The 26,804-nt window shown below is 38.7% G+C and overlaps 3 protein-coding genes and 1 long non-coding RNA gene across 6 annotated transcripts; all 4 read left to right on the forward strand.

Moving 5' to 3' along the window:
* Window positions 1–6,848: 6,848 nt before the first annotated feature.
* LOC126604353 (glucan endo-1,3-beta-glucosidase 5-like) lies at window positions 6,849–10,279 on the forward strand. The gene is made up of 2 exons (XM_050271571.1): window positions 6,849–7,878; window positions 9,050–10,279. The coding sequence occupies exons 1-2, from the start codon at window positions 7,532–7,534 to the stop codon at window positions 10,173–10,175; spliced, it is 1,473 nt and encodes a 490-aa protein (XP_050127528.1). The 5' UTR covers window positions 6,849–7,531; the 3' UTR covers window positions 10,176–10,279.
* A 769-nt stretch (window positions 10,280–11,048) lies between these two features.
* LOC126604354 (uncharacterized) lies at window positions 11,049–13,025 on the forward strand. The gene is made up of 3 exons (XR_007616581.1): window positions 11,049–11,287; window positions 11,388–11,423; window positions 12,344–13,025. It is a non-coding gene; the product is annotated as an uncharacterized LOC126604354 (long non-coding RNA).
* Window positions 13,026–14,256: 1,231 nt separating this feature from the next.
* Window positions 14,257–15,806, forward strand: LOC126604355 (uncharacterized). 3 transcript variants are annotated; one of them, XR_007616582.1, is made up of 3 exons: window positions 14,257–14,430; window positions 14,529–14,564; window positions 15,059–15,806. XR_007616582.1 is itself a non-coding variant. In XM_050271572.1 (2 exons), the coding sequence occupies exon 2, from the start codon at window positions 15,091–15,093 to the stop codon at window positions 15,622–15,624; it is 534 nt and encodes a 177-aa protein (XP_050127529.1). In that variant the 5' UTR covers window positions 14,257–14,430; window positions 15,083–15,090; the 3' UTR covers window positions 15,625–15,806. The 3 variants fall into 3 exon arrangements, 1 of the variants encoding a protein (XP_050127529.1); XR_007616584.1 differs by having other exon boundaries at window positions 15,083–15,806; XM_050271572.1 differs by lacking the exon at window positions 14,529–14,564 and having other exon boundaries at window positions 15,083–15,806.
* Window positions 15,807–17,347: 1,541 nt separating this feature from the next.
* Window positions 17,348–26,286, forward strand: LOC126604358 (DDB1- and CUL4-associated factor homolog 1-like). Its single transcript, XM_050271574.1, has 14 exons — window positions 17,348–17,929; window positions 18,935–19,013; window positions 19,139–19,255; window positions 19,366–19,544; window positions 19,637–20,420; window positions 20,505–20,602; window positions 20,692–21,115; window positions 21,227–21,829; window positions 21,985–22,167; window positions 22,266–22,745; window positions 23,162–23,272; window positions 23,505–23,623; window positions 23,734–25,357; window positions 25,501–26,286. Exons 1-14 carry the CDS (start codon window positions 17,646–17,648, stop codon window positions 26,191–26,193), a joined length of 5,778 nt encoding a protein of 1,925 aa, XP_050127531.1. The 5' UTR covers window positions 17,348–17,645; the 3' UTR covers window positions 26,194–26,286.
* Window positions 26,287–26,804: the final 518 nt, after the last annotated feature.

Consider the following 26,804-nt stretch of genomic DNA (forward strand, 5'->3'; position numbering starts at 1 on the left):
ATTCTTTTATATTTATAAGTCTCAATTATTCCTTGTTTTCAGCAATTGCACTCAATAAATGGCTTTCGTCACCCTCGGGTGTCGGCCAGCACGTGCCTATCCTGGTATTCGGGGAAATATCGGGGTCGGGGCGTGTCATCATCCACGTGATAAGATGGGAGTATACGCTATCCCAATGATCCAGGCGGAAGAGTAAACCACCAGAATGCTCGGATCATGGTTGGTTGATAGGTTGTTTGCCAAACGCTGGTGGAGAGGTTCATCTGCCCTTATCCTACTTCGGGACACCTCGTTCGAGGCACGTTGGATCTCAATGCGTTGCAAGAGTTGATTCACCAAGGTTGTCTGTTGTGCAAGGACGCTCGTCAACTATATGACTTGTCGAGACAAGTGTTGTTCACCATTTAGATTAGAAGAACTTGGAAGAAATGTGCCTCCTTGAGCAGTGGAAGTGTGGTAGGCTCCGGGTGCAAGATTTGAATTGGAAAATGTCAAATCCACGGAGAAACGTGGTGAAAATGCCCCCGGTTCCATCGTAGGCCCATAAACTTGAAGTCGGGAACAATTGAACTAACCTTAGACCGATTTGGGCTGCTTGGAATGCCACGAGATCAGGCTGGGCTGCGAGAGCAGGCTGGGCCATGAGAGTGGGCTGCTTAGCGAAAGTAAGCTGGGCCGCGGGAGTAAGCTGGACCACGAGAGCAGGCTGGGCCGCGGGAGTAAGCTGGACCACGAGAGCAGGCTGGGCCGCGAGAGCAAGCTGCTCAACGTGTGATGCTCGCGAATATGAAGCTTGGGCTCGGTTTGGCACGCATTGGGCTCGCGTTGGGCATGAAGTGACATGGCTCAGGCCGTAGCTTTGGTGGCGTGGGCCTTGGATAGCACGGCTTGGTGCTGCTCCCCTTAAGATCACATTTAGTCTCGTGGATTGCCGCGGTCCCATTTCTTGAATATTGGAATTTTCACTCATGGACTTTTTTAAATTTCTAGCCATTGTATTTCTCTTTTACGTTTTGTCAAAGAATCTTTGCAAATAAAAAATTCTAATAATAAGAACGTACGAAAAAATACAAGTGGACTAGAAAATAGAGAAAAACATTTTTATGCGAGAGTCTTCTATTAGTGTGTGACTCTTCTCTCAATGAAAGCACCAATTTGTGGATGCAAATTTATTCCTCCTTGATCTTGGACAAAATTGCACCTACAAAACAATTAACACTTTTGGTTAAGGCCAAAAGCCTCACGCGTCCACAATGAATGGGGGGGCTTTGGCCAAAGAACCTCCGATGCCAAAGTTAGAATTTAGAGAGAAAAATGTTTATAGAGTTTTTGGAGTTTTGCAAGAGTGTGAACTTAGGTTTTTAGAGAAAAATGGGTAGTATTTATAGGGCATGGCCGGTCCCATTTGGAGAAAAGGTGGCCGGCCTTTGGGATGCTTTTTGTGTGCATTTTGTGGTTTAATGTGTGAGTTATTTGACAATTAATGGATTAATTAGGTAATCAATCCATTAATTAGCCAGTTAACACATTTTTGGAATGAATATTTGAGAGGTTATGTACTGTATGTGGAATATTTTGTAAGTTATGGAATGATAGCTAATTGATTAGCTAAAAGAGGGAAAAAGAGGTAAAAAATATATGGAATGAAATAGGTTTTGGGAGTTACCTTGTAAGAGGGATTTGATGAGATGGTTTTTGAATTGTTACATTTTTTGAGTACTTTTAACTTGGTTGAGGGATGATTGTCCGCTACTTGCGCGTAGGAATCTCGTTGTACCTCAAGGGTACTTTTGTCCTCTTTTGTCTAGAAATCCACGTGTCGCCTTGTGATTATTTTTTGGCTCCACAAAAACCTCCGGTTTAACATGCGTGGATAGTGGCTAACTAATAAAGAAAACAAGAGATAAAACCTAAAACTAACTTACAGTCCGTCTGGTAACGTTTTCGATATGCACGAGATATCTTTAGAACTCGTCTGAAAGGTATGTACGTACTATAAACATGCTACGTGTATGTTAGTCTACGTTGTCTGAACTATATTTTCCAGTCCTTTTTCAAGCACTGCCTTATCCCAGAAGTAGTAGCTTCCTTAGCTTTAGATTATTCACTCAAATCTTCCAAAAAGTCGTCTCATGCATTGCTAGCCAGCATGAGGCAAGCCAACCACAGTAGAGACGAACTGAGAGATAAAAAAGCTCCTCCGCCAAGAAACCCAGTTTTGGCCGTAAGGCAACCGCTGATATTTCGATACACGTTGTTGTGGTGGTGCCTGCTGCTCTGAAATTGTTGGCCATAACAGTAATGCCGCTGCTAATCCGATGGCACCCTTGTGTTCTTATAACCACCACATTAGCGCTCAAATTCGACGAATATTGCAATTCAAGACCAATAGATTAATCACGTCACATTTTGACAAAAATAACACACGAGAAGCAATGCGAGACGTTTTTACATCTTCGGAACTCGTGTTGTTGAAAAAATATGACGGAATTAAGCTTATTGTTTTGGGGTTGCAACGGTTAGTAAAATAACTACAATGACTAAAGTGAAACTCCACCACATCAAGAAGCACTAGATTTATACTTTGGGCCTTTGGCCTTCGTAAAAGCACTTTCAGACAAGGATACTAGTATAAAAGATGGACTTGGATTGACTGCTCTCCCCATCTCATGCCTTTTCCATTCTCTTTTATTTTTATGATCACGATTAAGTCACGTCAACATTTTATATTCCTATTACTTTTTGTCTTATTATTTTTATAAAAAATAAATATATAATGTTAACGTAACTTAACCGTGACTATAGAAAATAGCAGGAGATGGGAATGGCATGGGATGAGGAGGGCAAACAATATAATCCAAGTCCATAAAAGATAAAGAGATCAGTGGCACTGGTGAATGACTTACAGAGTGATGACGAAGAAAGTAACAAATAAAGTGCTTTGGAGAAAAGCACGGGATGGAACTGATTTGCCTTTGTAGGGGTAAAATACAGACAGGAATCCGGTGAAAAGAACAGGCCACAAGAAATGCGTAGGACCGATATCCATATGCAACGGTTGGATCAGACGGGTACAGTGGGTATTTGCACATGCCTACCCTATTCCGGCCCACTATTGGGACACCAGCTGCAGGCTACAACAACCCAAAACGATATTTTGTTATAAATAAATTAAAAAAGCAAATGGTAGGTTACCTGGTGCGGTTAGGTCCATCCTTCTCGTCCGGGGTTTCACCTAAATTAATGTAGAATATCCCTGCAGTGATTAACTACAATCATTTGATGTGATTCACCGCCGCATGATTTAAAATAAATTGTTCGAATTTTTGAGTTCGTTGATTCTAGACACATGATTCGAAGAAGATTTCAATTCCAAAAAGGATGAATACTCAAAGGGAGTAGTTAAAGATTCCAGAAATTGCAAAAACCTAATGAAAATATGATGATCATGAGATTGTGGTACCTCTGCAACAATCAAACCCATTTTTATCGTAGTCACTGCCATTGATAAAAACTCAACTTGATCACCAAGCTTTATATGTACTAGGAATTAATCCCTGCATTAACCAAATAAATATGATTCAAGTGAATTAAAATATCCACTTGATCATTATTTAATAAATATATATATATTTTTGGAAGAAAAAACAAATTAATACTTACTATTGTTCACTGTGGTTTGAATGGGATGAGAGTTCTTATGTGATTTATGATATGCTCAGAAGAATCGCAATTAGGTCGTTAAAGGAGTGTACAACTACACTTCGCGTTTAAACATATTTCCATACTTACTAGTGTTAAAAGTAGATATTTAAGAAACGGCACTATACATCTAGTCACAACAGGTTGCGTGACACTTTCTATTCGAGAGTGAGGAGAATTCCATTGGTTAAAAATGAGAGTCCCATTTTGGTACTAATTAGAGTGGTGGGTTCATAAGTACTTGACAACAAGTTGTATTTTTTATGTCGTATTATTTTTGTGTCATGTAAAACTGCAAACTAAAATTGACCTGTTAGTTTGTATTGCACAAATTTTCTATTATTTTTCGTATTATTTTCGTAAAGTTACTATTGAAAAAAAAATACACAATTTTTCTATTCAAAGACCACAACTTACCCACCAATAATTTTGAACTCTTTATGAACATTTCAATTTTGTAAAATAATCATATTTTGCCATATTAAACATCCACCCACTGTCCATCTCACCGAACGACAAAACTAATCAACACCAAGTAACATGTTTGGTATGAAGCAAACTATCAAGACAAAGCAAAGCAAGAAGCCTTGATTTTATATGAATTATCAAGTAACATGTTTGGTATTTTAGTATTTTAATTTTTAATATGTACTATATGATCATTTTACACAATTAAAAAAGTTTAAGCTGATAGTGGGACGTTCAGTTTTCCTGGTCAAAAACATTCACTTTATTAAAAGAGTGAAGGTACAATTTGTGATAAATGGTAACAAATAAAGGAAGCAAATTCTATGTCCTCCCATTTTTCGTACATTTTTATTTTGTGTGGTTACGGTTAAACCATGTCAATATTTTATATTATTTTTTATAGAGATGATAAGATAAAAATAAATAGTAATATAAGATATTGACGTGACTTAACCGTGACCACACAAACAGAATAACACAGAAAGTGGGAGGGCAACACAGAAAGTGGGAGGGCACGGATAGTGGGAGGGCAGAGAATCTGCCTCCACAAATAAACATTAGAAAGTACATAGTCAAAATTCTTAAAGAACAACATAATTAAGCTGGTTAAAACGCAAAGAGATTTTTGGAATGAACACCACCATCGTTCTAAGACTCAAAGAGTTTGTCTAGGATAAATCATCAATGAATATTAATTTTTTCCAATATCTCAACTCTTAAAAGATACAATATTGTTAAAGTACACATTATAACTCAAATTTGATTTGAAAATGGCCTACCTCTGCACTCAAGGTCGTATTTTGGTTTCAAATTTTCGCTACTAGCTACAAGTCATTCCAATTTTAAGCATATATAACTCATGACCCTCGTGTAAGTGTGACCACCGCACTACATGAAGAAAGGATGGTCCACACAAGTATGACCATTATATCCATCTCATTTATTTTGTATTTCGAGTTTAGTGTTATTTTTTGTTATTATTCACTAGTACTGCAGTTTATTAATACTCTATTTACTTGTAAGCTAAAGTCTTTAAATCAACTTTTTTTTATGACAAATTCGATATCATTTGTAGCATTTATTGAATTTAGATCATTTCCAAATTTATGAGTTAGAAGTCCAAATATAAGGAGATCTGGACCGTTGAATAGAGAAAGATCCAGATCCTTGATTTGTGTGAGATGAGCTAGTAAGATAAGTTAAAAAAAATCGTATAATTTAAGATAAGTAGTCTGAATCTTCTAATCTTTAAGCTCCGATCACAAAGATCTGAATCTCGCATTTATTCTGGCTTTATACCAAATGTTCAACCATCATTACATCAAGAGGGACAACCAATTTAAGGGTTGGGACGTCACGTGTACCCACCGACCAAATAAATAGTAAAAGAGTGGGTCACACTCGAACGTGCGAATGTGGGATGCCGCACATGTTAATACAAATGAAATACAAAAAAAAGTAGCACAATCAATGTATTCCATAATGGAAACTGTTATTATCACTTCAAAAATCTCATTCTATATTTTTTATAAGTGTATTTTTCTTTCTAATTATAAAAAGTTTGAAGTGCTAAATGAAATTTTTTAAGTACTAATAACAATTCACTCCGTAATTGGCAAACCAAAATTCATTTTACGGTCAAAAATTCAAAACGCAATGTCGTATGTTTTAATAAAAGATAATGCAAATGATAAACACAATCAAGCTCTAAAGCTCTCCAAAAAGACAAAACGCCTAGCCATTCATGGTTTTAACTTTTTAGTATATAATCGACTATTGTAATGGAAACCCTAAGCCTTGGGTTTACTTGCATGATGAATTCCTATTTATACAAGTCATACGAGGAGGGGAAAATTCAATTCAACTAATGAGGAGAATTTACATTGAACAGGTACACTGGTACAGTGACGTATCATACTAATCAAATATAGATATATGTAAAAAAAAAATCTAAATATTCATATTTCATTGACACAGAACATCACGTTATAGTGTACTCGTATCATATAAATTATTCTTCTAACAAAGACTTCGAATGCATTTGTAAACTTTTGAAATCATTTGAGTTACAATCATCTTATAATTCAGCTATGAGTTACAACTCAGAATTGGTGTTCAATATAATAAAGCGCCTTGCATTGATTGGTTATATTATTATATTAAAGTTTTAACAATGGTTATAAACTTTTGAACAAAAACCATGGTTTTGGTTAATCTTCATAAGATGTAGCAAATGTTGTTTTTACATTGGCTCCAACAGAAAAGTCGGAAAGAAATGGTTAATCCTTGTAGCAGTGTCCATAATAAATTTATAAAAAAGTATGGGTATTTTCTTGTCATGCACTCTATTCCTTTTCATCTTATGCAAGAAAATCCTCAACTTGCTATTCGCCAACTTAAAGAAAATTGTGTTCGTCACAATTTCTTTTATGTCGATAATTCATTTACATTAAAAATGTCGAAAATTTAAAATTTATACATTGTTATGTATAGATGTTGAGAATTTTAAATATTGTGATCTCAAGAACGTGTCTGATATGCGATCTCTCTCTTAATTATGAAATAAAAGTAGAGACAGAAGAGAACAAAATACTTATGTGATAGTGTATAAATTAGTATGAAATACTAACATGATGAATCCCAAATGCATGGGAGTTCTTCTCAATTTGCTGACAGCTTAGCCATTGTGCTGAGTGAACTTAACACATGATCACTTGAACACTGGCAGTAGTTAGTCATGAAGGGTGACCACCACCATAACTGCCATGAAAGTGAAAGTCTGAAACTCTTCCTTTAAAAAGCACACAGATTCAAGACTGCTTTAATTATTCTCATCATCATCATCATTATTTAATTCAGAATCCATTTTTATAATCCTCCAATCAATCAAGTTGAACACTCACCCAGACATAAAGAAAACATTCTTCTATTGTTCTCCCCCTCTTTGTTTCCTCTTCCTTTGTTTCTAAGAAATCCAAAGTCGAAAAAATCCTGTACTCTTCCCATTGAAAAATCTTCAGTTTTTAGCCTTAATTTCCTCTTCTGGGTCTGACCCTTTATGCTTTGCTTTATTCTTCTGGTGTTCTTGTAGTTGTCACTCTTCAACTTTGGTGCATAGATTAGGAAGTTTGCCTTTTTACTTCAATTAATCATTTCCATGTTTTGAATTTTTTTTTTTGGCTTGTAGGAACAATATTTTTCTTTCAAGTTTTGAATTGGGTTTTTCAAAATTTTGAAGCTTCAGAAGCTCAAAGTTGCAAACTTTAGCTCCAAAGATTCAAACCCATCTCTTTAAATCCACTCACTTTGCTTCCAAGACCAGTTTTCTGCTCAAATTCCAAGTTTTTTGGTGAAGGGTTTTATGGGGTTGCTGAAAGGTGTGGGCTTTAGAGGCCTAAGTGTTGCCTTATTGTTCTTCAATCTGCTGGTGGGGTTAGTGGTTGGGATTGGAGCGAACTGGGGGACACAGTTAACACACCCTCTCCCACCAGCAACTGTTGTGAAGATGTTGAAGGACAACGGGATCCAAAAGGTCAAGCTTTTCGATGCCGATTCGGGTATTCTGAATGCTCTGAGCAAGTCTGGGATTCAGGTCATGGTTGGAATCCCCAATGAGATGCTGTATTCTTTGGCTAACAGTATGCAGGCAGCTGAGAAATGGGTTTCCAAGAATGTCTCCTCACATGTCTCCAATGGTGTAGATATTAGGTAAATTGTCTCTCTCAGCTTTTACCTCTGTTCATATTTTTAGATTTGGGTTTTGTTTCAGTTGGAGTCCTATAAAAACGGCATGTAGTTTCCTTTTTTGGCTAGTACCTGGATCTTAGTTTGTCTATGCTCACAGGATAATTTCCTTGGTTTTTGCCTGTATACAAATGGATCCGTTAGGGAAACATGTGTGTGTGACCTTTTTACTTCTAGGAAATCAAATTCTTGATCAGCCGCTATGTGATTCAGTCTTCGTGATCGAAAGATGATATGGGGAAGCTAGAACTGTGTGTGTGTACTATTAGTCATCCTCTCATATAGGTAGAACCTTGCCTGACCCGTCCTTGGTGTTTGAGTTTGGATTTCCGGTAATGTGGTACGGTTCACTTTCATCTCGTGCTCTTCAGTGTCATGACCAACAGGTAGAAAAGTAAAGACTTCGATTTGGTTGAAGAGTATTCTGCAATGCTAGAGTCACCATTCTGTGGTTTTCAACTCACTTGTTTAGGAGTTTCTCATTGACCATCCACAGAGAACCCCTTCATTTTAGAGATCTGGTATATCTATTTGCCGTAGCTAGTTGGAGCAACTCTCTACAGAATCACACACTCCGCTGTATTTACTGTTGTTCCAAGGTTATTTCTATTGAAAGTTTTTTAATCGCGGGTGATAACGCTTCATGCTTCTGCCTTCATTTAAGTTTGTTTCAGAAATCCTTGGTCGTTTTTTTGTTTGAAAATCGGTTTTATCATTAGGTGGATATTGCTTTGTAGATATGCCCTGAAGCATGATAGTACTCCATTATCAAGGATGCTTTCCTTATAGCTAGTCGACTTGTCAAGTAGAAATCCATATCCATATCCATCTCACAAAGTATTATCGTGCTGCAGGAAGGAAGTAACGCTCAAGAAATTTGACTAACAATGCCTGCAGCGTTAAATCGTTGCTATAGTTCATTTGTTTTTTAATTTCTATTAGCTGTCTTGAACCGAAGAATAATATTTGCGGAATTTCATTATCAGAAAAAACTGTTTCGGAAGGTGGGAGGCAGACATTTTCCATTCTTAGTTACTGTTTTTTATCAAATCATCTTTTCCAGTTCTAACTGAAGGTAGAATTTACGTCTAATTTATCTCTCGAGATCTTACCTGTTTCATACATACTCTGTAAGGTATGCTGCTGTGGGGAATGAACCATTGTTGTCAACATACAATGGAACTTTTCTTCCAACAATATTTCCTGCCCTTCAGAATATCCAGTCAGCTCTCATAAAAGCCGGTGTGAGCAATCAGGTGAAGGTCACGATTCCTATAAACGCTGACGTCTATGACAGTGGTGGCTCAGACCTACCTTCTAATGGAGACTTTCGACCAGACACCAAGGATCTCATGTTGGAAATTGTCAAGTTCCTGAGTGACAACGGTGCTGCATTCACTGTCAATATATATCCCTTCATAAGCCTCTATAATGATGCCAATTTTCCAGCTGATTACGCCTTCTTCAATGGATACTCGGGTGCTATTAACGATAATGGAAGAATCTACAACAATGTGTTTGATGCAAACCATGACACCCTTGTATGGGCGTTACAGAAAAACGGATTTGGAAACTTGTCCATAATTATTGGAGAGATCGGTTGGCCTACAGATGGGAACCTGAATGCAAATATGCAGAATGCTCAACGGTTCAACCAAGGGTTTATGTCCCATATCAAGAATAACGCAGGGACTCCAATGAGAGCCGGCCCTGTGGATGCCTACTTATTTAGCCTCATCGATGAAGATGCCAAGAGCATTCAGCCAGGTAACTTTGAACGCCATTGGGGGCTGTTTTACTGGGACGGAACACCTAAGTATCAGCTCAGTCTAGGCACTACAGGCTCGAATGGATTAGTAGCAGCAAGCGGCGTACAATATCTGGAAAAGAAATGGTGTGTCATGTCGCCCTCAGCGAGTCTTGATGATCCAGAAGTGGCGCTAAGCGTGAGCTATGCATGTTCAAAAGCTGATTGCACCAGTCTCGGATATGGAACTTCGTGTGGAGATTTGGATGCTCGCGGAAACATTTCGTATGCATTTAATAGTTACTATCAAATAAATAATCAGCTGGACACTGCCTGCAAGTTTCCAAACCTTTCGACCGTCGCCACGAGTGATCCATCTACTGGAAACTGCAAATTTAGGATCATGATCCGAGCATCTTCTTCGTCTAGTGAGAGCAGCGGAGCTGGCTCTCTTGAAAAGCCTAGTTGTTTAGGAATGGTGTTTGTGTTTATGTTCCTGTATACAATTCTGTGATTTTTTTTGGGAGGTATTTATTGTATATTATTGGTGAAATGAACTCAATTTGTCGAGCATTAATCAGTCAAATATACAAAACAAATTGAAAAATAGACAGAAAATGACTAAAATGTCATGTGTTACAGAGTCAAAATACTACCTACTGCATACTTTCTGGTTTAGAATCCTCAAATTAGCCACCTAATCCTAATAACAATTTACAATGAATTAATAGATTAAATAGTGCCAGGACATACCAAGACATGATTTATTTAGGAGAGATTCTCTTAGTCAGTAAGATTTAATGTTAATGGCGTTACTGTCCAATAAATACTTATCACGTGTTCCAAATACCATAATTTTAATAGATGATTCACATGTGATAAATTATAAATTAGTGACTCCAAAAAAACTTCTTGTTTTGTAGCCATAACCTGGTTCTTTAATTTGTACCGTAAGTGGGAAAATATGATTAGTAGGTAAATATAATAGGGTGGTGCTATCCACACATTTCATTTTACTTTTCGTTACATTTTTTTTTTAATTTTCAATCATTAGATTGAATGAATTGAAGAATATCAAAAAACAAAAATTAAGAAAGAATTTCTAGAAAGTAAAAATGATTGTGTTGATAACACCACCACGTATTAACACTCATATTCAAATGGGTTTATTATCACTTTGTACTACGATTTAATGATATTCATCTTCACTTGTAAGTGAAATGTCTTAGGTTCAATTCTCGTCAAAGACAGATTTGAATTACATCATTATTGTCAGCCCATTGTAAGATTAAGCACACATCTCTCCCCTATATAATATCTTTTGTTTAAAAAAAAGGGGGATTTATTAAAGGTATTTTTAGCATTTAAAGCAAAATACAGCCAAAGATGGAAAGAGATTTATTAAGGGTATTTTTAGCATTTAAAGCAAAATACAGCCAAGGATGGAAAGAGTAGGAAGGTTAGCATGCATGACAAAGGATTGTCTGAAGAAAGCAGAGCCCCTATTTTGGTGAAATTTTGCTCTTCTCTCTCTCCATCCCTCTCAAAAAACCTCAGACTCTCTCACTCTGTCTCTCTGAAAGACTTCAACTTTCTTCATTTACACACCGCAAACCCCAACTCAAGGTATTTACTTTAGCGATTTTGGTTATGGAAGATTTCAAATTTGTGATATTTTTCCAAAAGTTTGTAGTCAAGTATTAAGGTTATTTCCTTCTTATTACAGATCTGAAGTTATCAACTTTGCAGAAGAAAGAAAAAGGTAATCTTGGTTTTTCAAGTTTCGTTTTGTGTTGAAAAACTTGCACTTTCTGAATTTGTTGGGGTTTATTCATTGTTTTTCTTTTGAGTAATGTTATTCATATCATGTTTTTAAACTACATTTCTAGATCACCTGACATCTGAAGTGAACAGCCACATTATTTAAAAAATTTGTAAAACCCAAGAAAAGGAAGAAGAAAGACTCTTCGTATACCATAATTATTATTTAATTAACTAGTTTTTCTTAATTATTAGTTTATTAAATAATGAACTAAATTTAAAAATCTGATTAATTCAAATGATGTAACTGTATATATCAAATGTCAGTTAAGGTGATATGAAAATGTAGTATAAAAATATGGTATATACTCTTAGACTTGTGTTGTGCTTACTTTCGAACATTTATTCACCCACTTGAGCATAAATAGGAAGATATAGCACAAATTATCTCGCATAAACCCAAAATCACTTTGTTATATCAAACTGAAATTAGTAACCACAATATTTTACATGCAATTTGATCATAACTGGTTTATTATCCATCAAACAAAATCAACCAAACTAATGTCCGTATATCACGACAATATACTATTACTGACTAACTAACTTACATCTTTAGACTTTTCTAAACCAATTTGAACTCAAACATATGGCCAAATACACTTTAAGTCATATTCTAAATATTAAGGTTGTTTTAGGATTTGGAAGAGCCATGGATGTATTAGAAAGTATCGAAAGTCTGCATTTTAATTTTGTTCTGACATATCAATCGATGTTTTAACGAAATTTTGTGCTACTCATACGATGTTGATGAAGTGTTAAAAAGATTTGAAAAAAAATCCCTTAGAAAGTATAAACTTTTTTGATCCGTGAGTTAATGTGTTTTACATATTGTGAGTGAATCAATTTCTTGCAAATTAGGAAAAGGTATGGCTGGAAACCAAGGAAATGACATCGTTCTGATGGAGAAGGAGAAGCTGATGAAGAAAATACAGAAAGCAGAATTTAAGATTTCAAAGCACCAAAAGCGAATCACTTCTGGAGTGTCAACTTGGGTGAAACATGTCATCCTCTGCCTTGCCTTCCAAGTAGGATTTACTTGGACCTTGACCGGCAACAGAGTTTGGAGATGCTCCGACTACTTTCTCTTCCTTGGGTGCTATCTGGTCTTATGTGCTTTTGGTTGGCTTCAACTGTTTCTGACCGGACGCTACTATATCCAAAGCGTTATGAAGTGTGACCGGCGCTGGAGAGAATGCAGAGACTTGGAGGGTAGGCTTGCTGTTCTTAAGGGATCATCAAGGGTCCAGGACTTTGATGATGGACATCAGTGTCACATCGTCTTGGGAATTATGGCTCTGCTCTGTGTGGCCTCTTGCATGCTTGCCATGTTCATCCTTTTCTTGGAGGCGTTTTCGGGTAACCTTGCTGATGTGTGCAGGGGAAACTGAAGAGTAACTAAGCCATGGAGGGTCATATTTCACTTTCAGTACATTTGGATGTAAAAGCTTAATTTCGACTAGTTTATTTACTTGTTATTGCATTTGTGTTGTCGTTTGAATTTTGTTGCATCCAATCCAATTGTCACCCCTCCTTGTCCCGATATTGATTGCGCCATTCTTGGGTATGGGACTCAGGACCAGCTCTGAGAATTTAGGGGCCCTAGATGAGCCTTCGAAGTTGAGCTCTAGAGTTCTCTGACCTTATCCTTATATTGATATGTATAAAATCATCTTCTGCAATCAATTTTTGCTTCAGCAAATCTTGGGCCCTGGTGTTTCGGTTTTTGTTAGAAAATTGGGATGTAAAATTTGAGAAATGTGGAGAATTTGTGATGACCGAAGGGTTTATAGTTCTTCTGCTTACTCTGTCCAAGCTTCGTGGTCAACTGACGAAGAACAAGGTGACATCTTTTTTTTTTTTTTTGTCAAACAAAAGATTTTATCATATTAGATGTTAGATTAGTCACCGACGGGGTTTAAATCTACGGTGTCATGCAATAACTTTTAACACTTTTTCATCACTGTGGTAAAGAGGCAGAAGGTGACAGCTTTTCCATTGTTACAGAATTTGCCTACGTTAGAACGCGGCGTTTAATGGTTTAGGGTTCGCTGGAAATCGGAACACTGGTGGAATTTGGGGACGACGGCGCGGGAATTGGGCTGGGTGGCTGTAACGTAACTTTTGTATTTGAACCTCATTTATAAATTGGGCCGACACTTGTCACGGGCCTCAAATTCTTTACCGAAAACCTGAATTCTTTACACTTGCAAGTGGCCCTTTATCACAGTGATGAAAATGAGTGTCGTTTCTGCACCATGGCATGGGTTTAAACCCCACCGGCTCTCTAATCTAACAAATCTATCGTTTGACCAAAAAAAAAAATAGAGAGAAAAAAGGGGACAAAATCATAATTAGAACTACTTTAATTTACGAGAATGATATTCAAACTCGGTTGCAATGGAGCGAGCAACTAATCTACCAATATTTGTGTTCCGAATCATTAATTGATTCATGTTATGCTCTAAGATTGCGCGAATTTCATGTAACATTTATTCAAATTTACTTACGTCACTTCCTACTCAATAGTCATGGAGATTTTAGACTTAGATTAACAAATATCAAAATTTTGCATACTAAGACTCGACTAGGCCTAAATTTTTTGACTAAACCCAAGTCTCCTTTGACAAAGCAATGTCAAACGTTTAAACTAATCTAATTTACGAGAAAGTTTATTCGAACCTGAGTGAATGTAATAACACTCGTATATTCAAATAGGTGTATATAGGGTATTTATGGCATTTCAAGTAAAATACAGCCACAAATGGAAAGATTAGGAGGGTAGCATGCATGACAGAGTGAAAGTCTGAAGAATACAGAGCCCCTATTTTGGTGAAATTTTGCTCATGTCTCTCCATCCCTCTCAAATTATCTCAGACACACTCTCTCTCTCTCTCTCTGAAAGGCTCCAACTTTCTCCATTTCCACACCACAAAACCCTTCTCAAGGTATTTACTTTAGCTTTTGGTTACGGAAGATTTCAAATTTGTGATATTTTTCCAATAATTTTTAGTCAAGTGTTGAAGTTGTTTCCTTCTTATTACAGACCTCAAGTTACCAACATAGCATAAGAAAAGAAAGGGTAATGTTGGTTTTTCAAGTTTCGTTTTGGGTTGCAAAACTTGGACGTTCTGAATTTGTTGGGGATGATGTTTTGTTTTTCGATTCGGTAAAAAATGCGGTTTGATTCAATTTCCCTTTTTTTTCTTTGTATTTGTTTCTTATTTTGTTTGCCTTTGCTTGGTTTGTGAGAAAAAGTACCGAAGAAAACAAATTTCTTTGTTCGGTCTAGTGCAAATCTACTTGGGTTTTGATTGTCAAATTCTTGAACTTCTTACTTAATTTTGGAAACAAAATTATATCGCATAATGCAGAAGATACACTTTCTTTGATTCGACATCTGAAGTTCCAGTATTTGGATAGAAAGTACTAGTTTAAGTCTGCATTTTGATTTTGTTCCGACCGATAGATCGATGTTAACCAAATTTTGTGCTACTGATATGATGTTGATGAAGTGTTTAGATAGCAAGAAGTGTTGAAAAATGTCCATGAGTTAACTTGTTTGACATATTGTAGGTCAATTAATTTCTTGCATTGTAGGAGAATCTATGGATGCAAACCAAGGAAGAGATGCTGTTGTTGAGGAGGAGAAGGAAAAGCTGAGGAACAAAATTCGGAAAACGGAAGCTACAATTGCAGATCAGCAAAAGAGAATCGGCTATCTAAAATCAGCCGGCAGAGAACTTCTCATCCTTTTCGTTGCCTTGTATGGACGTTTTCTCTGGATCATCAATGGCGGCCAAGGTTTGAGATGCTTCGACTATTGGTTCTTCCTCGGCTATCATATGTTCCTATGCGCGGTTGGCTGGTCTTTAGCAGTAAACGGAGTCTACTATATCCTTAGTATTAAGGAGAGCGACCGGACCTTGAATGAGTGCAGGGAGTTGAAGAAAACGCTTGCTGTTCTTGATGGATCCAATATTCCAAACTTTGATGGAGAGCCGAGTCAAAATGCTTTTGGAGTTTGGAAGATCATCAGCGCTATCGTACTGAACTCTCTCGTGTCTGATATGCTGATCAGTTGCTTCTTGTTGTTTTCGGCTACCTTTACCAATCTTTGCAGGGAGGGAGGTGTAGAGTGAGTGACTAGCCTAGCCATGTTTCGTGCTCTGGTATTCGGATGTAAAAGCTTATGACTAAACTTGCTGCGGTTTACCTTACCTGATTTGTTAACTGCACTTCTCTATGGTAGTTTTTGTAACTCGAGTGCAGTTCAGACACTTTTCGAATCCAATCAAAGTCATGGAGTAGTAGTTTCCTTAAATTCGTGTTTCGGTGTTTGTTTAACGCCATAAAAAGTATTGGAAGTCCGCATTATACTTAATACTTGTATCCTCATCGGTTCGTTTAACTGTTTTTCTGCTAGTGAAATCTCTTCTCCTTGTATATTGTAGCAACTGGCAAATAATCGTAGTTTGCTTGGTTCAGTTCCGTAGCTTGGCCTCGTTCGCGCACGCTTGCACGTTGAATTAGCCTACGTTGTTGCAGCAAAACTGGAGAGTAGCTGATAATGTTTCGCGTTGAATTTGAATGCTTCTTTCTCTGCCTGGTTTGTGGTCTTCTGAAGAAGAACAAGGTGATGTCTCCTGGTGAGGGGAGGCTTGTTCGCACTTGTAAATTTGCAATTTTGCATCTACTAAACGATGCGTTTAATGGTTCGTGGCATTCAGAAGAATTAAAATTGAACCTTCTTCTATTGTCACCCTCACCACCACGACAAAATTGTAGGTCGGATATATGATGATGATGACATTGTTGATGAGAACTGATGTCTTCCGATGTTATCTCTCTGTTTATAATAACTCTGGTCTGGACTGATGTCTTCTGATGGATGTGAGGTTTGTTCTCACCAAAACGCTAAGTTTTTCCCAGTTCATGCCTCATGGCATTCAGAATCAAATCCACCGGTAGACATTGGACTTTTTTTTTTTTCTTTTTTTGAGCAAATGTAACATACATTACCAACAACAAACAGTACAAACACTACATGGAGACCAAAAATTTACAACACAGAGGCCCAAGAACTAAAACACAAACAACCAACAGAGGCCCAACCAAAAGTTGAGCCCAAAACAAAGAACACACAGAAACAACCGGAGATGTTGCAACCTCCACCAAAACCGCCGTTGCAACCACCAAAATAGCAGTTGTGCATGTTGATCCAATCAAATTCAGTTCCCAAACAAAGCCACGCCTCACCAACACCAGCAACCAATTCCAAGCTTCACGCCCAGCACAACTACAGACCCTAGAGAACCTGCACCCATTCTACTCATCTCTCTCTTCTCTTTATTTTTATTTATTTTTGGTTGGTTTTTGTTTCGGGTGGTGATCTGCACACCATTTTTTTAAATATTTTTATTTAACTCATCTAGCTAAATTAATTAATATTTTTTTCAAAAAAATGAAAAAAAATTATTATTGACAGTCCAAAACTCTTAATTGTGCACTCCTCTAAAAACATATTTGTTTTAGAATATAGAGAATTTAAAGTATGCAGTTGAATTGTTGGAGTACTAATAATAATTATTAAAGATATTTTGTTCAGACAAACAATTTGTAAAGAGTTGTTGGCACTCGAGCGTATTTTTCTTCTCTTACATTCTCATATTTAGAGCATTAAATAATTTTTCAGATTAATAAACATGCCATAAATAGTTATAAAAAAAAAAAATGGCCTTTAGACTTTAGTAATGTGGTAAAGTTTTCTCCAATTTATGTAGAAAAAAAATAAAATAAAATAAAGAATGAAATGTCCTCCGGAAAGAAAAGCCCACAAAGTAAAGTTTCTCCCACAAACGCCGGTAGGGTAGGGCTCCAAATAATCGGGTCGGGCACTTTCCGGAACTTTCCGACTCCACCTTTCTTTCTCACTGTTCCTCTCTCTCCTCTGCTATAAAAACCGAACAATCACTGCGCTGCTTTTTCTTTCATTTCTCTCTCTCCTCTCTCGCTCTGCGAACTCCAAACTATAAATAACACAAACCCTGAAAAACTCCAATTTCAGAAAACATAATAACGTACATAATTCATACACGCAAAAATAATAAATTCAATTTCCAATTGTTAATCCCTTCTCTCTCTAGGATTTCTCTCATTTGATATGGAGGCGGCCGTGGACGAGCAGCAGAACTTAGGGCAAGGCCAAGGGGAGGAAGGCGGAGCCGGGCCTCCAGCTCCGCCTCCACCGGTGGCAGCGCCAGAATCGCAATCTCAGGGAGGTGAGGAGGAAGAAGATGAGGAGGAAGAGGAGGAGGTTAAGAATGAATACGACGAATTGGCTGCCCAGGCTCACAAGCTTATGGATAAGGTCACTGCCGCGCCTGATAGCCCTAATCCTACTGTTCTTCACGCCCTCGCCTCACTTCTTGAAACCCAAGAATCTCGGTTAGAACCGTTTGTATAGTGCTAATTGATGCCTAATGCTTTGCTCTGTGCCATCATTTGCATTTTCTTGTTCTTATTCTTTCCTGTAAAGATTGGGCTTTTGCTTTCGAGTTGATGACGATAAAATCGCAATTTAAGACGTTTAGATTAGCTTGTAGGCTGCGGGTTTTATAGGCATTGAGTGTGATTATATATGTGCTTATTGTTTTGTTGAAATTGGTGAACAATGTGAATTTTCAGAATGTTATTCCTCGGACTGTTATTTACTTAGTGGAGGTTTCATTTCTTAGTAAGCAATACTTCTACAGCTTTACAATGCACGGCCTGCGGGTGGTGTGATATAAGCATTGTTTGAAGACTTTTCTTGACGGTTGTACTTTGAATTGCTGTAGTCGATGTCAGGGTTTAAGGACGGCATGGGATAGCATTGTAATTGTACCTAGAGGTTAGGGTTTTTTTTAAAGTACAAAATGGTGGGTGAGTTGAGGAAACTGTCTTTGGGATGCGAAGGTGATGAGTCAAACTTTTCCTGGTGATTTGGAATTTTATTCTCAGCAAAGGAAAGACATTTGAATTAAGGTCACTGGACTATGAACTGTACACTTGGGATGTTACACTGGGGTGTGATTGAGTGATTCGATGTGGACTTTGTAAGAATGGTGGTAACCATTAATAGTTATGTAAATCTTTGGGTTGATTTGATGTTAGTAGGTTATGCATATGTGCTCGTGCAGAAAGGAATTAAGTTTGAGACCTGAAAAGTGAAAAGAATATTGATTTTTCATAGAAAAAAAATGGTTGTTCTAGTATTATGTTGGTGGTAATTTTGATTGTTCTCATTTACTTAGGATGCTCTGGCTGGTTATATACGCACCGTTTGGTGACTTTTCACTGTTTTGGTCATTGCACAACTCTATATTTCTAATATGTACAGCATACATGGTGAATTTTTTTTTATTTCTTTTTGAATCTTAATTATTGAGTTAAAAAATTCATTTAACACAGATACATGGAAGAGAATGGTCATTCATCCAGCAATGGTCGGACTTCACATAACATTGGACAGCTAGGGAACTTAGTCCGGGTAACTAGTTTTGGCACGTTATTACTTTAAATTTTTATCTTTTCAGGATGGTTGCTAAATATATTCATATGAGCGGATTGTATCTTGTTTGAAAAAAAAAATCCTAATTTTTCTCTCTTTTCCAGGATCATGATGATTTCTTTGAATTAATATCTTCAAAGTACCTGTCAGATGCAAGATACTCCATTGCTGTGCAAGCAGCTGCTGGAAGGCTGCTTTTAACCTGTTCACTAACCTGGAGTGTAAGACCCCTTTTTTCTTTGTAATGATTGATTTCCATTCAATCTTAGTTTTTTCTAAAAAATAAATAATATGGCTTATTATCAATCTGACAAGCCTAAATGTGATACAGTATCCTCATGTTTTTGAAGATGCTGTTTTGGAGAGAATAAAAGATTGGGTGATGGATGAGACTTCAATCTCGTCGGTCGAATACCAGAATTGGAAGCATGATTTGGGGGGAAAGGAGGTCTCAGATTTTGAAATGCTGAAGACCTATTCTACTGGACTTCTTGCTGTATGTTTGGCTGGGTATGTTCTTGCTGTATATTTTTATTTTCACATCCTCGTTTTATTCTTGTTCACTAGTTTGGTTGACATATCTTAATTTTTATTGGAACCAGTGGCGGTTCAGTAGTAGAAGATGTGTTGACATCTGGGCTGTCAGCCAAACTTATGCGTTATCTTCGCATGCGTGTTTTGGGGGAGACGAGTATTTCTCAGAAGGATGTTACTCATTTAACGGAGAGCAAAAATATCTTGGGTGCTATTTACATAAGAGGTAGAGATGAAGGTCGGGGTAGGGCTGGTCCACGGATAACAGATGAGAGATGTTTAGATGACCGGATTGTTGAAGGGGATCATGTCAGGAGTATCAGTAGGCAAACGTTTGGTGAAGAACAATGGGTTGATGGTGGAGAACCACCTGATGGATTGGCTGAAGACGTTGAGATCAATGATGCTGATGGAAAGATGAAATCTGGAGATCTTGATGAAAATGGGAGAGATGACTCCTCAAGGCGCAGACCCAACCGTGGATGGACAAGATCTAGAGGGAAGGGAAGGACCAATGAAGGACCTCTAGAGGATCAACAGCTCTTGACCTCTCCAGGATCTGGTAGTAGGTTGGGACATGGGAGGAGCCCTAGAGATAGGAGTTCGCTAAAAAATTCTGATGTGAAAAAAATACCAGACTCTAGGAAGTGTGCGGATGTTGTCCTTCTGGAAAGGGCGGATAATGATGACTGTTTCCAGGACTGCAGAGTTGGATGTAAAGATATCTCTGATCTAGTTATGAAAGCAGTGAGATCTGCAGAAGCTGAAGCTAGAGCAGCCAATGCACCTGAAGAAGCAATCAAAGCTGCTGGTGATGCTGCTGCTGAAGTTGTCAAAAGTGCCTCTTTAGAGGTACTAAAGATGTTACTCTCACTGTCTGTTAACCATTTTATCTCTTTTTTTCACTTCTTAGTTGTTTGCCACTTAATTATGCAGGAATTCAGAACTACAAATAATGAAGAAGCTGCAGTTTTGGCTGCTTCAAGAGCAGCGTCTACTGTCATTGATGCTGCTAATTCAGTTGAAGTTTCAAGGTAGGTACCTCTGTGAGAGCAGCATCTACTGTATGCTCTACAATATCCTTCTTTTCGTCTGGGTAATAATATTTTCTATGGATTGGCAGGAGCTCTAGTGGCATCAATGCCGAATCAATGACTTCAAGCTGCACAGAACCAGAAAATCATGTAGATGCCGAAGAATACTTCATCCTGGATGCTGAGTCCCTTGCGCAGCTGAGAGAAAAATACTGTATTCAATGTCTTGAGACTCTAGGAGAATATGTCGAAGTTCTTGGACCTGTACTGCATGAAAAGGGGGTGGATGTATGTCTTGCACTGTTGCAACGAAATTCTAGACATAGAGAGCCGTCAAAAGTTGTGATGCTTTTGCCTGATGTAATGAAGCTCATCTGTGCTTTGGCTGCTCATCGTAAATTTGCTGCCTTGTTTGTGGATAGGGGTGGCATGCAGAAACTGCTTGCTGTTCCAAGGGTTGCTCAAACCTTCTTTGGTCTTTCTTCATGCCTATTTACCATCGGCTCTCTCCAGGTAATGACATAGCTGAAGTTTAGCTGTTAAGAGGTCTAATCTCTCATTTACTTGGGTGACTATATCCATCTACTCTCTTCATTTTTTTGATGACCAATTAAATTTTTTTAGGGAATTATGGAGCGTGTTTGTGCTCTTCCTTCAGATGTGGTTTACCAGGTGGTTGAATTAGCTGTTCAACTTCTTGAGTGCTCACAGGATCAAGCCAGGAAAAATGCAGCCTTATTTTTTGCTGCTGCATTTGTTTTCAGGGCAGTTCTTGATGCTTTTGATGCTCAGGATGGATTACAGAAATTACTGGGCCTTTTAAATGATGCTGCATCTGTAAGATCTGGAGTAAATTCTGGGGCATTAGGGCTCCCTAGTTCAGGAACACTACGGAATGACAGGTCACCTGCAGAAGTACTGACTTCATCAGAGAAACAAATAGCTTACCATGCTTGTGTTGCTTTGCGCCAGTACTTCAGAGCACATCTTATTATGCTTGTGGATTCTATTCGTCCAAATAAGAACACTCGAAGTGCAGCTCGGAATCTTCCAAGTGTAAGGGCTGCTTACAAGCCACTTGACATCAGTAATGAAGCTATGGATGCAATATTTCTGCAGCTACAGAAGGACCGAAAGCTGGGTCCTGCATTTGTGAGAACTCGTTGGTCTGCAGTCGATAAGTTTTTGGGTTCTAATGGACATACTACCATGTTGGAGTTATGCCAGGTATAATATATTATGTTTAGGATCTCAATCCCTCTCTCTTGATTCAGGTCAAGGTTTTATTGAATTCCCCACCCTTGCAACATGAACTTCCAATATGCCCTCTTGCCTTTTCACTTTATCCCATCTCTGATTATACCTGATTTTGCTTTCTGCAGGCTCCACCCATTGAGCGTTATTTACATGATTTACTTCAATATGCATTGGGTGTTCTACATATTGTTACATTGGTCCCTAGCAGCCGGAAGTTGATCGTGAATTCTACATTAAGCAATAATCGTGTTGGTATAGCTGTCATTTTGGATGCAGCAAGTGTTGGTGGTAGCTATGTGGACCCTGAGGTAAAGAGCTGCTTATGATTTCATTTCTTACCTTGATGGCCATCTTCCTTTTCTTATATCAATACATTTAATCTTATTATTGATTTGTATCTTTCCAGATCATTCAACCGGCACTTAATGTGTTGGTCAATCTTGTCTGTCCTCCACCATCAATCAGTTATAAAGCACCTTTACTTGCACAAGGACAGCAGTCAGTTTCTGCCCAACCCTCTAGTGGTCCTTGTGGGGAATCAGCTGTAGCTGACCGAGGCAGTGCGGCAGCCCCTGGTACGCAGTCCAATAGTAGCAGCGCTCAAGCTCCTGCTGCCACTGCAACTTCAGGATTGGTGGGGGATCGCCGAATATCTTTAGGAGTTGGGGCAGGTTGTGCAGGCATGGCTGCACAATTAGAGCAAGGCTATCGCCAAGCAAGGGAGTCTGTTCGCGCCAACAATGGTATAAAGGTTCTTCTGCATCTCCTCCAACCACGCATATATTCTCCTCCTGCAGCACTGGACTGTCTCCGTGCACTTGCTTGCCGAGTCCTTCTTGGTTTAGCCAGAGATGATACTATTGCACATATATTGACAAAGCTCCAGGTTAATGACTTTTCAATTTTTCTGTCACTTCACTAGTTCAAGTTGAAGGATTTTTTTTAACTATATCCTCATTCTTGCCATGATTAGGCTTGTACCTCAGATATAACTGTCTCTGACTAGTTGCAACTTTAGAGTTCACTCCAAACATATTTATGCCTTTTATCGTTGATTCTTTGCTGTGACATGACACAGAACTGAGTGCAATGGCATTCTAGGATTCATATAGCCGACCCCACTTAGTGGGAAAAGGCTTTGTTGTTGTTGTTGTTATCGTTAATTCTTTGCTGTATCCATCAAGTTATTGTCTTCATATTCTCAATCATGGTTTTGTGGTGTCATTGTCCTAAGTTAGGACTTAGGACCTTATGTCATATAAATCAATTTTTCTTGCTAATAAGTGCAATGTGATGTTCTAGGTTGGAAAGAAACTATCAGAACTAATTCGAGATTCAGGGAGCCAGACAAATGGAACTGAACAGGGCAGGTGGCAAGCTGAACTTTCACAGGCAGCTATTGAGCTCATTGCAGTAAGCATTTCTATTATTGTACTAGTGTTCCAATTAAAGTTGCTTGCAAATGTTTGTTTAATGCATATCTATCAAAATCAGTTTTAGAACGATATAGGGTTGTGAACATGTTAATGGCTTTACATTGTATCCAAAGAATATATTGTTATTCCATACTCTTTTGCCCCCTCTGCTTCGCCCCACCGACTTTTAGTTCATAGTAAAAAATCATTTCATATTGTTTTTGTTGTAGATTGTGACAAATTCGGGACGAGCTAGCACATTGGCTGCCACTGATGCTGCTATGCCAACATTGAGGCGTTTAGAAAGGGCAGCTATAGCTGCTGCCACTCCTATCACTTACCATTCCAAGTACGGAGCAATTTCTTTTATTATTCCATTATTCGTTGGAGTTTCATTGCTTTTGAATTTTCTGCTTATTAATTTTCCCCTCTATGCATGCACTATGGTTGAAATTTCAGGGAACTACTGCTGTTAATACATGAACACCTTCAAGCATCTGGGTTGGCCGCAACAGCTGCCTCTCTACTAAAAGAGGCTCAGTTGATGCCTTTGCCATCTTTGGCTGCCCCCTCATCTCTTGTTCAGCAAGCCACACAAGAAGCTCCTTCAGGGCAACTTCAGTGGCCCTCTGGTCGAACCCCTAGTGGGTTTCTTACAAACAAATCAAAGTTTACTGCAAATGATGAGGAAATAAGTTTCAAATTTGATTCTGCATTCTCGTATTCAAAGAAAAAACCTGTAGTGTTCTCTCCTAATTTAGGTCTACTGTCAAAGAATCAGTCTCAGTCTCATGACTCTCACCCCGCATCATCCAGGAAAGTTGTTAGTGCAGCAAAACAGTTATCTGCTTCTGCAAATGCATCAGAAACTCCATCAGTATCCCTGCCAAAACCTACTACTGATACAGAGTCCCATTGCAAGACACCCATCGTCTTGCCAATGAAACGAAAATTATCTGAGCTGAAGGATCCTGGGTGTTTGTTATCTTCTGGGAAACGCCTTCACACTGGTGACCATGGACTTCGCTCTCCCGTTTGTCTTACACCCACTACGGCGCGCAAGAGTGGCCTACTAACTGATACTGTTGGATTCTCTACCCCAACTGCCAACTTGAGAGATCAGTATGGTCGATCAACACCAGCTATTTTGCCATCAGAGTTTCCAGATGATAACCAGTATGGTAGTGGCCTTGCAACACCCTCCCAATTTGGGCTTCAGAGTGACCCTCAACCAAGCAACTCAGAGCGATTAACTCTAGACTCTGTGGTTGTTCAGTATTTGAAGCACCAGCATCGCCAGTGTCCTGCACCTATAACCACTCTTCCACCACTCTCTCTTTTACACCCACATGTTTGTCCTGAGCCAAAACGAAGCCTCGATGCCCCATCGAATGTAACAGCCCGGCTTGGTACACGTGAGTTCAGAAACATATATGGTGGGGTTCACGGTAATCGCAAGGATCGGCAGTTTGTTTACAGCAGATTCCGACCATGGCGAACTTGTCGGGATGATTCGGGTATCCCCTTGACATGCATCTCTTTTCTTAGTGATTCCTCTCATATCGCAGTAGGCAGCCATGGCGGAGAGCTCAAAATTTTTGACTCCAATAGCAGCAACGTACTGGAGAGTTGTGCAAGCCACCAGTGCCACCAGTCTCCTGTAACGCTTGTTCAGTCACGTCTTTCTGGTGAGACCGAACTTGTGCTTTCGTCAAGCTCCCAGGATGTGAGGTTGTGGGAGGCATCTTCAGTCTCTGCAGGGCCTATGCATTCCTTTGAAGGGTGCAAGGCTGCAAGATTTAGCAATTTCGGGGATATTTTTGCTGCTCTACCAACTGAGCCGGCTAGGAAAGAGATTCTCCTGTATGACATCCAAACTGGCCAGCTGGAATCGATACTGTCTGATACATCTTCTAGCTCTACAGGTCGTGGACATGTTTATTCTCAAATACATTTCAACCCTTCAGACACAATGCTGCTTTGGAATGGGGTCCTGTGGGACAGGCGGGTTTCTACCCCTGTTCATCGTTTTGATCAGTTTACGGATTATGGGGGTGGTGGCTTCCATCCTGCTGGCAATGAGGTATGTGCAACTGCATCTCCATTTCACTTTATCCGATTCTTCTTGTTTCCAACATAACAGTCTGCTTTTTTTTTTCTTTCTCGCAAGCTTGTATTTTTCCCGTCTTGATCAATTCTGTTCTGATTAGTGTAATTTTCCAACAGGTGATTATAAACTCCGAAGTATGGGATCTCCGGAAATTTAGACTCCTCAGGAGTGTACCTTCATTAGACCAAACAACGATAACTTTCAATGCGCGTGGTGATGTAATTTATGCAATCCTCAGAAGAAATCTTGACGATATAATGTCAGCGGTTCACACCCGACGTGTAAAGCATCCACTCTTTGCTGCTTTCCGCACAGTGGATGCAGTTAACTACTTTGACATTGCCACAAGTCCAGTTGATCGTTGCGTCCTCGACTTCGCAACAGAACCAACTGATTCTTTTGTTGGGTTGATCACAATGGATGACCAAGATGAGATGTTTGCTTCTGCTAGAGTATATGAAATTGGTCGCAGAAGGCCGACCGATGATGATTCTGATCCCGACGACGCTGAGAGTGACGAAGAAGATGAGGATTCGGAAGACGACGACGATGTGGATTTGGACCCCATGCTGGGCCCGGATCTTGATGGGGATGATAGTGATATGGATGATATGAGCAATGACGATGATGATGATGGCGTGAGCGACGATGACGACGACGATGGAGATTTCATCATGGATGACTTTGAGGCTGGAGGTGGAATGCTGGAGATTGTAACGGACGGAGAGGAGGACGACGACGATAGTCAGGGGTTCGAATCGTACAGCAGTGGGGATGAAGATTTTGTGAGCAATGGTTTTGATGTTTGAAGTGGTATTTTTTGACCAGATATTGTAATTAATATCTTTGGGTTTCCTTCCAATGATTCATTATCCAATGAGAAAAATGGCCAGTCTCTATGATGTGTTTTGAGTCGATGAAACCTAGTCTTAAAAGGGCAACAAAGCGGACCATAGTGGCATTCCGTGCTAATGATGTAACATTTTTAAAAACTTCTGCATGTATCGCTTGCAAAGAGATCTTCACACAGTGGTGTTCTGCGCTAATAAAGCAACATTTTAAAAAATTTTAAACACGTATCACTCGCAAAGAGATCTCTGTGCAAATAAGTAATCATGTAACATTTTATGAAACTTCTAGTAAGTAATAATGTAACAATTCAAAAAACTAGTACATGTATCATTCCCAAAGAGATCTTCACGACGATGTTGGTCACCGTTTCTCTCGAGCAGATTTTTGCCTTGAATTCTAAACTCGGTATTTTGAAAGGAAAACTAATGAAAAGGGCTTGAAAACTTTGAGTTTTAATGATAAGGACAAAATAAAGAGTAAAGTGAATAGTACCAGGATTGACTTTTTAGTGTAAAAATGTGGTTTTTCGTTAAAGTAAATAGTATCGGGTGCTTTTCGTTAAAGTTCC

Source organism: Malus sylvestris, chromosome 15 (assembly GCF_916048215.2).
Source record: "Malus sylvestris chromosome 15, drMalSylv7.2, whole genome shotgun sequence".
Lineage (NCBI taxonomy): Eukaryota > Viridiplantae > Streptophyta > Magnoliopsida > Rosales > Rosaceae > Malus > Malus sylvestris.

What these genes read in the sequence shown, in the direction of transcription:
- LOC126604353 (XM_050271571.1), top strand. Translation starts at nt 7,532, where the DNA reads ATGGGGTTGCTGAAAGGTGTGGGCTTTAGAGGCCTAAGTGTTGCCTTA. An exon ending in TCCAATGGTGTAGATATTAG is followed by an intron (nt 7,879 to 9,049) that starts GTAAATTGTCTC and finishes ATACTCTGTAAG; the next exon opens with GTATGCTGCTGTGGGGAATG.
- LOC126604355 (XM_050271572.1), top strand. Translation starts at nt 15,091, where the DNA reads ATGGATGCAAACCAAGGAAGAGATGCTGTTGTTGAGGAGGAGAAGGAA.
- LOC126604358 (XM_050271574.1), top strand. Translation starts at nt 17,646, where the DNA reads ATGGAGGCGGCCGTGGACGAGCAGCAGAACTTAGGGCAAGGCCAAGGG. An exon ending in AATTCAGTTGAAGTTTCAAG is followed by an intron (nt 20,603 to 20,691) that starts GTAGGTACCTCT and finishes ATGGATTGGCAG; the next exon opens with GAGCTCTAGTGGCATCAATG. An exon ending in CCATGTTGGAGTTATGCCAG is followed by an intron (nt 21,830 to 21,984) that starts GTATAATATATT and finishes TGCTTTCTGCAG; the next exon opens with GCTCCACCCATTGAGCGTTA.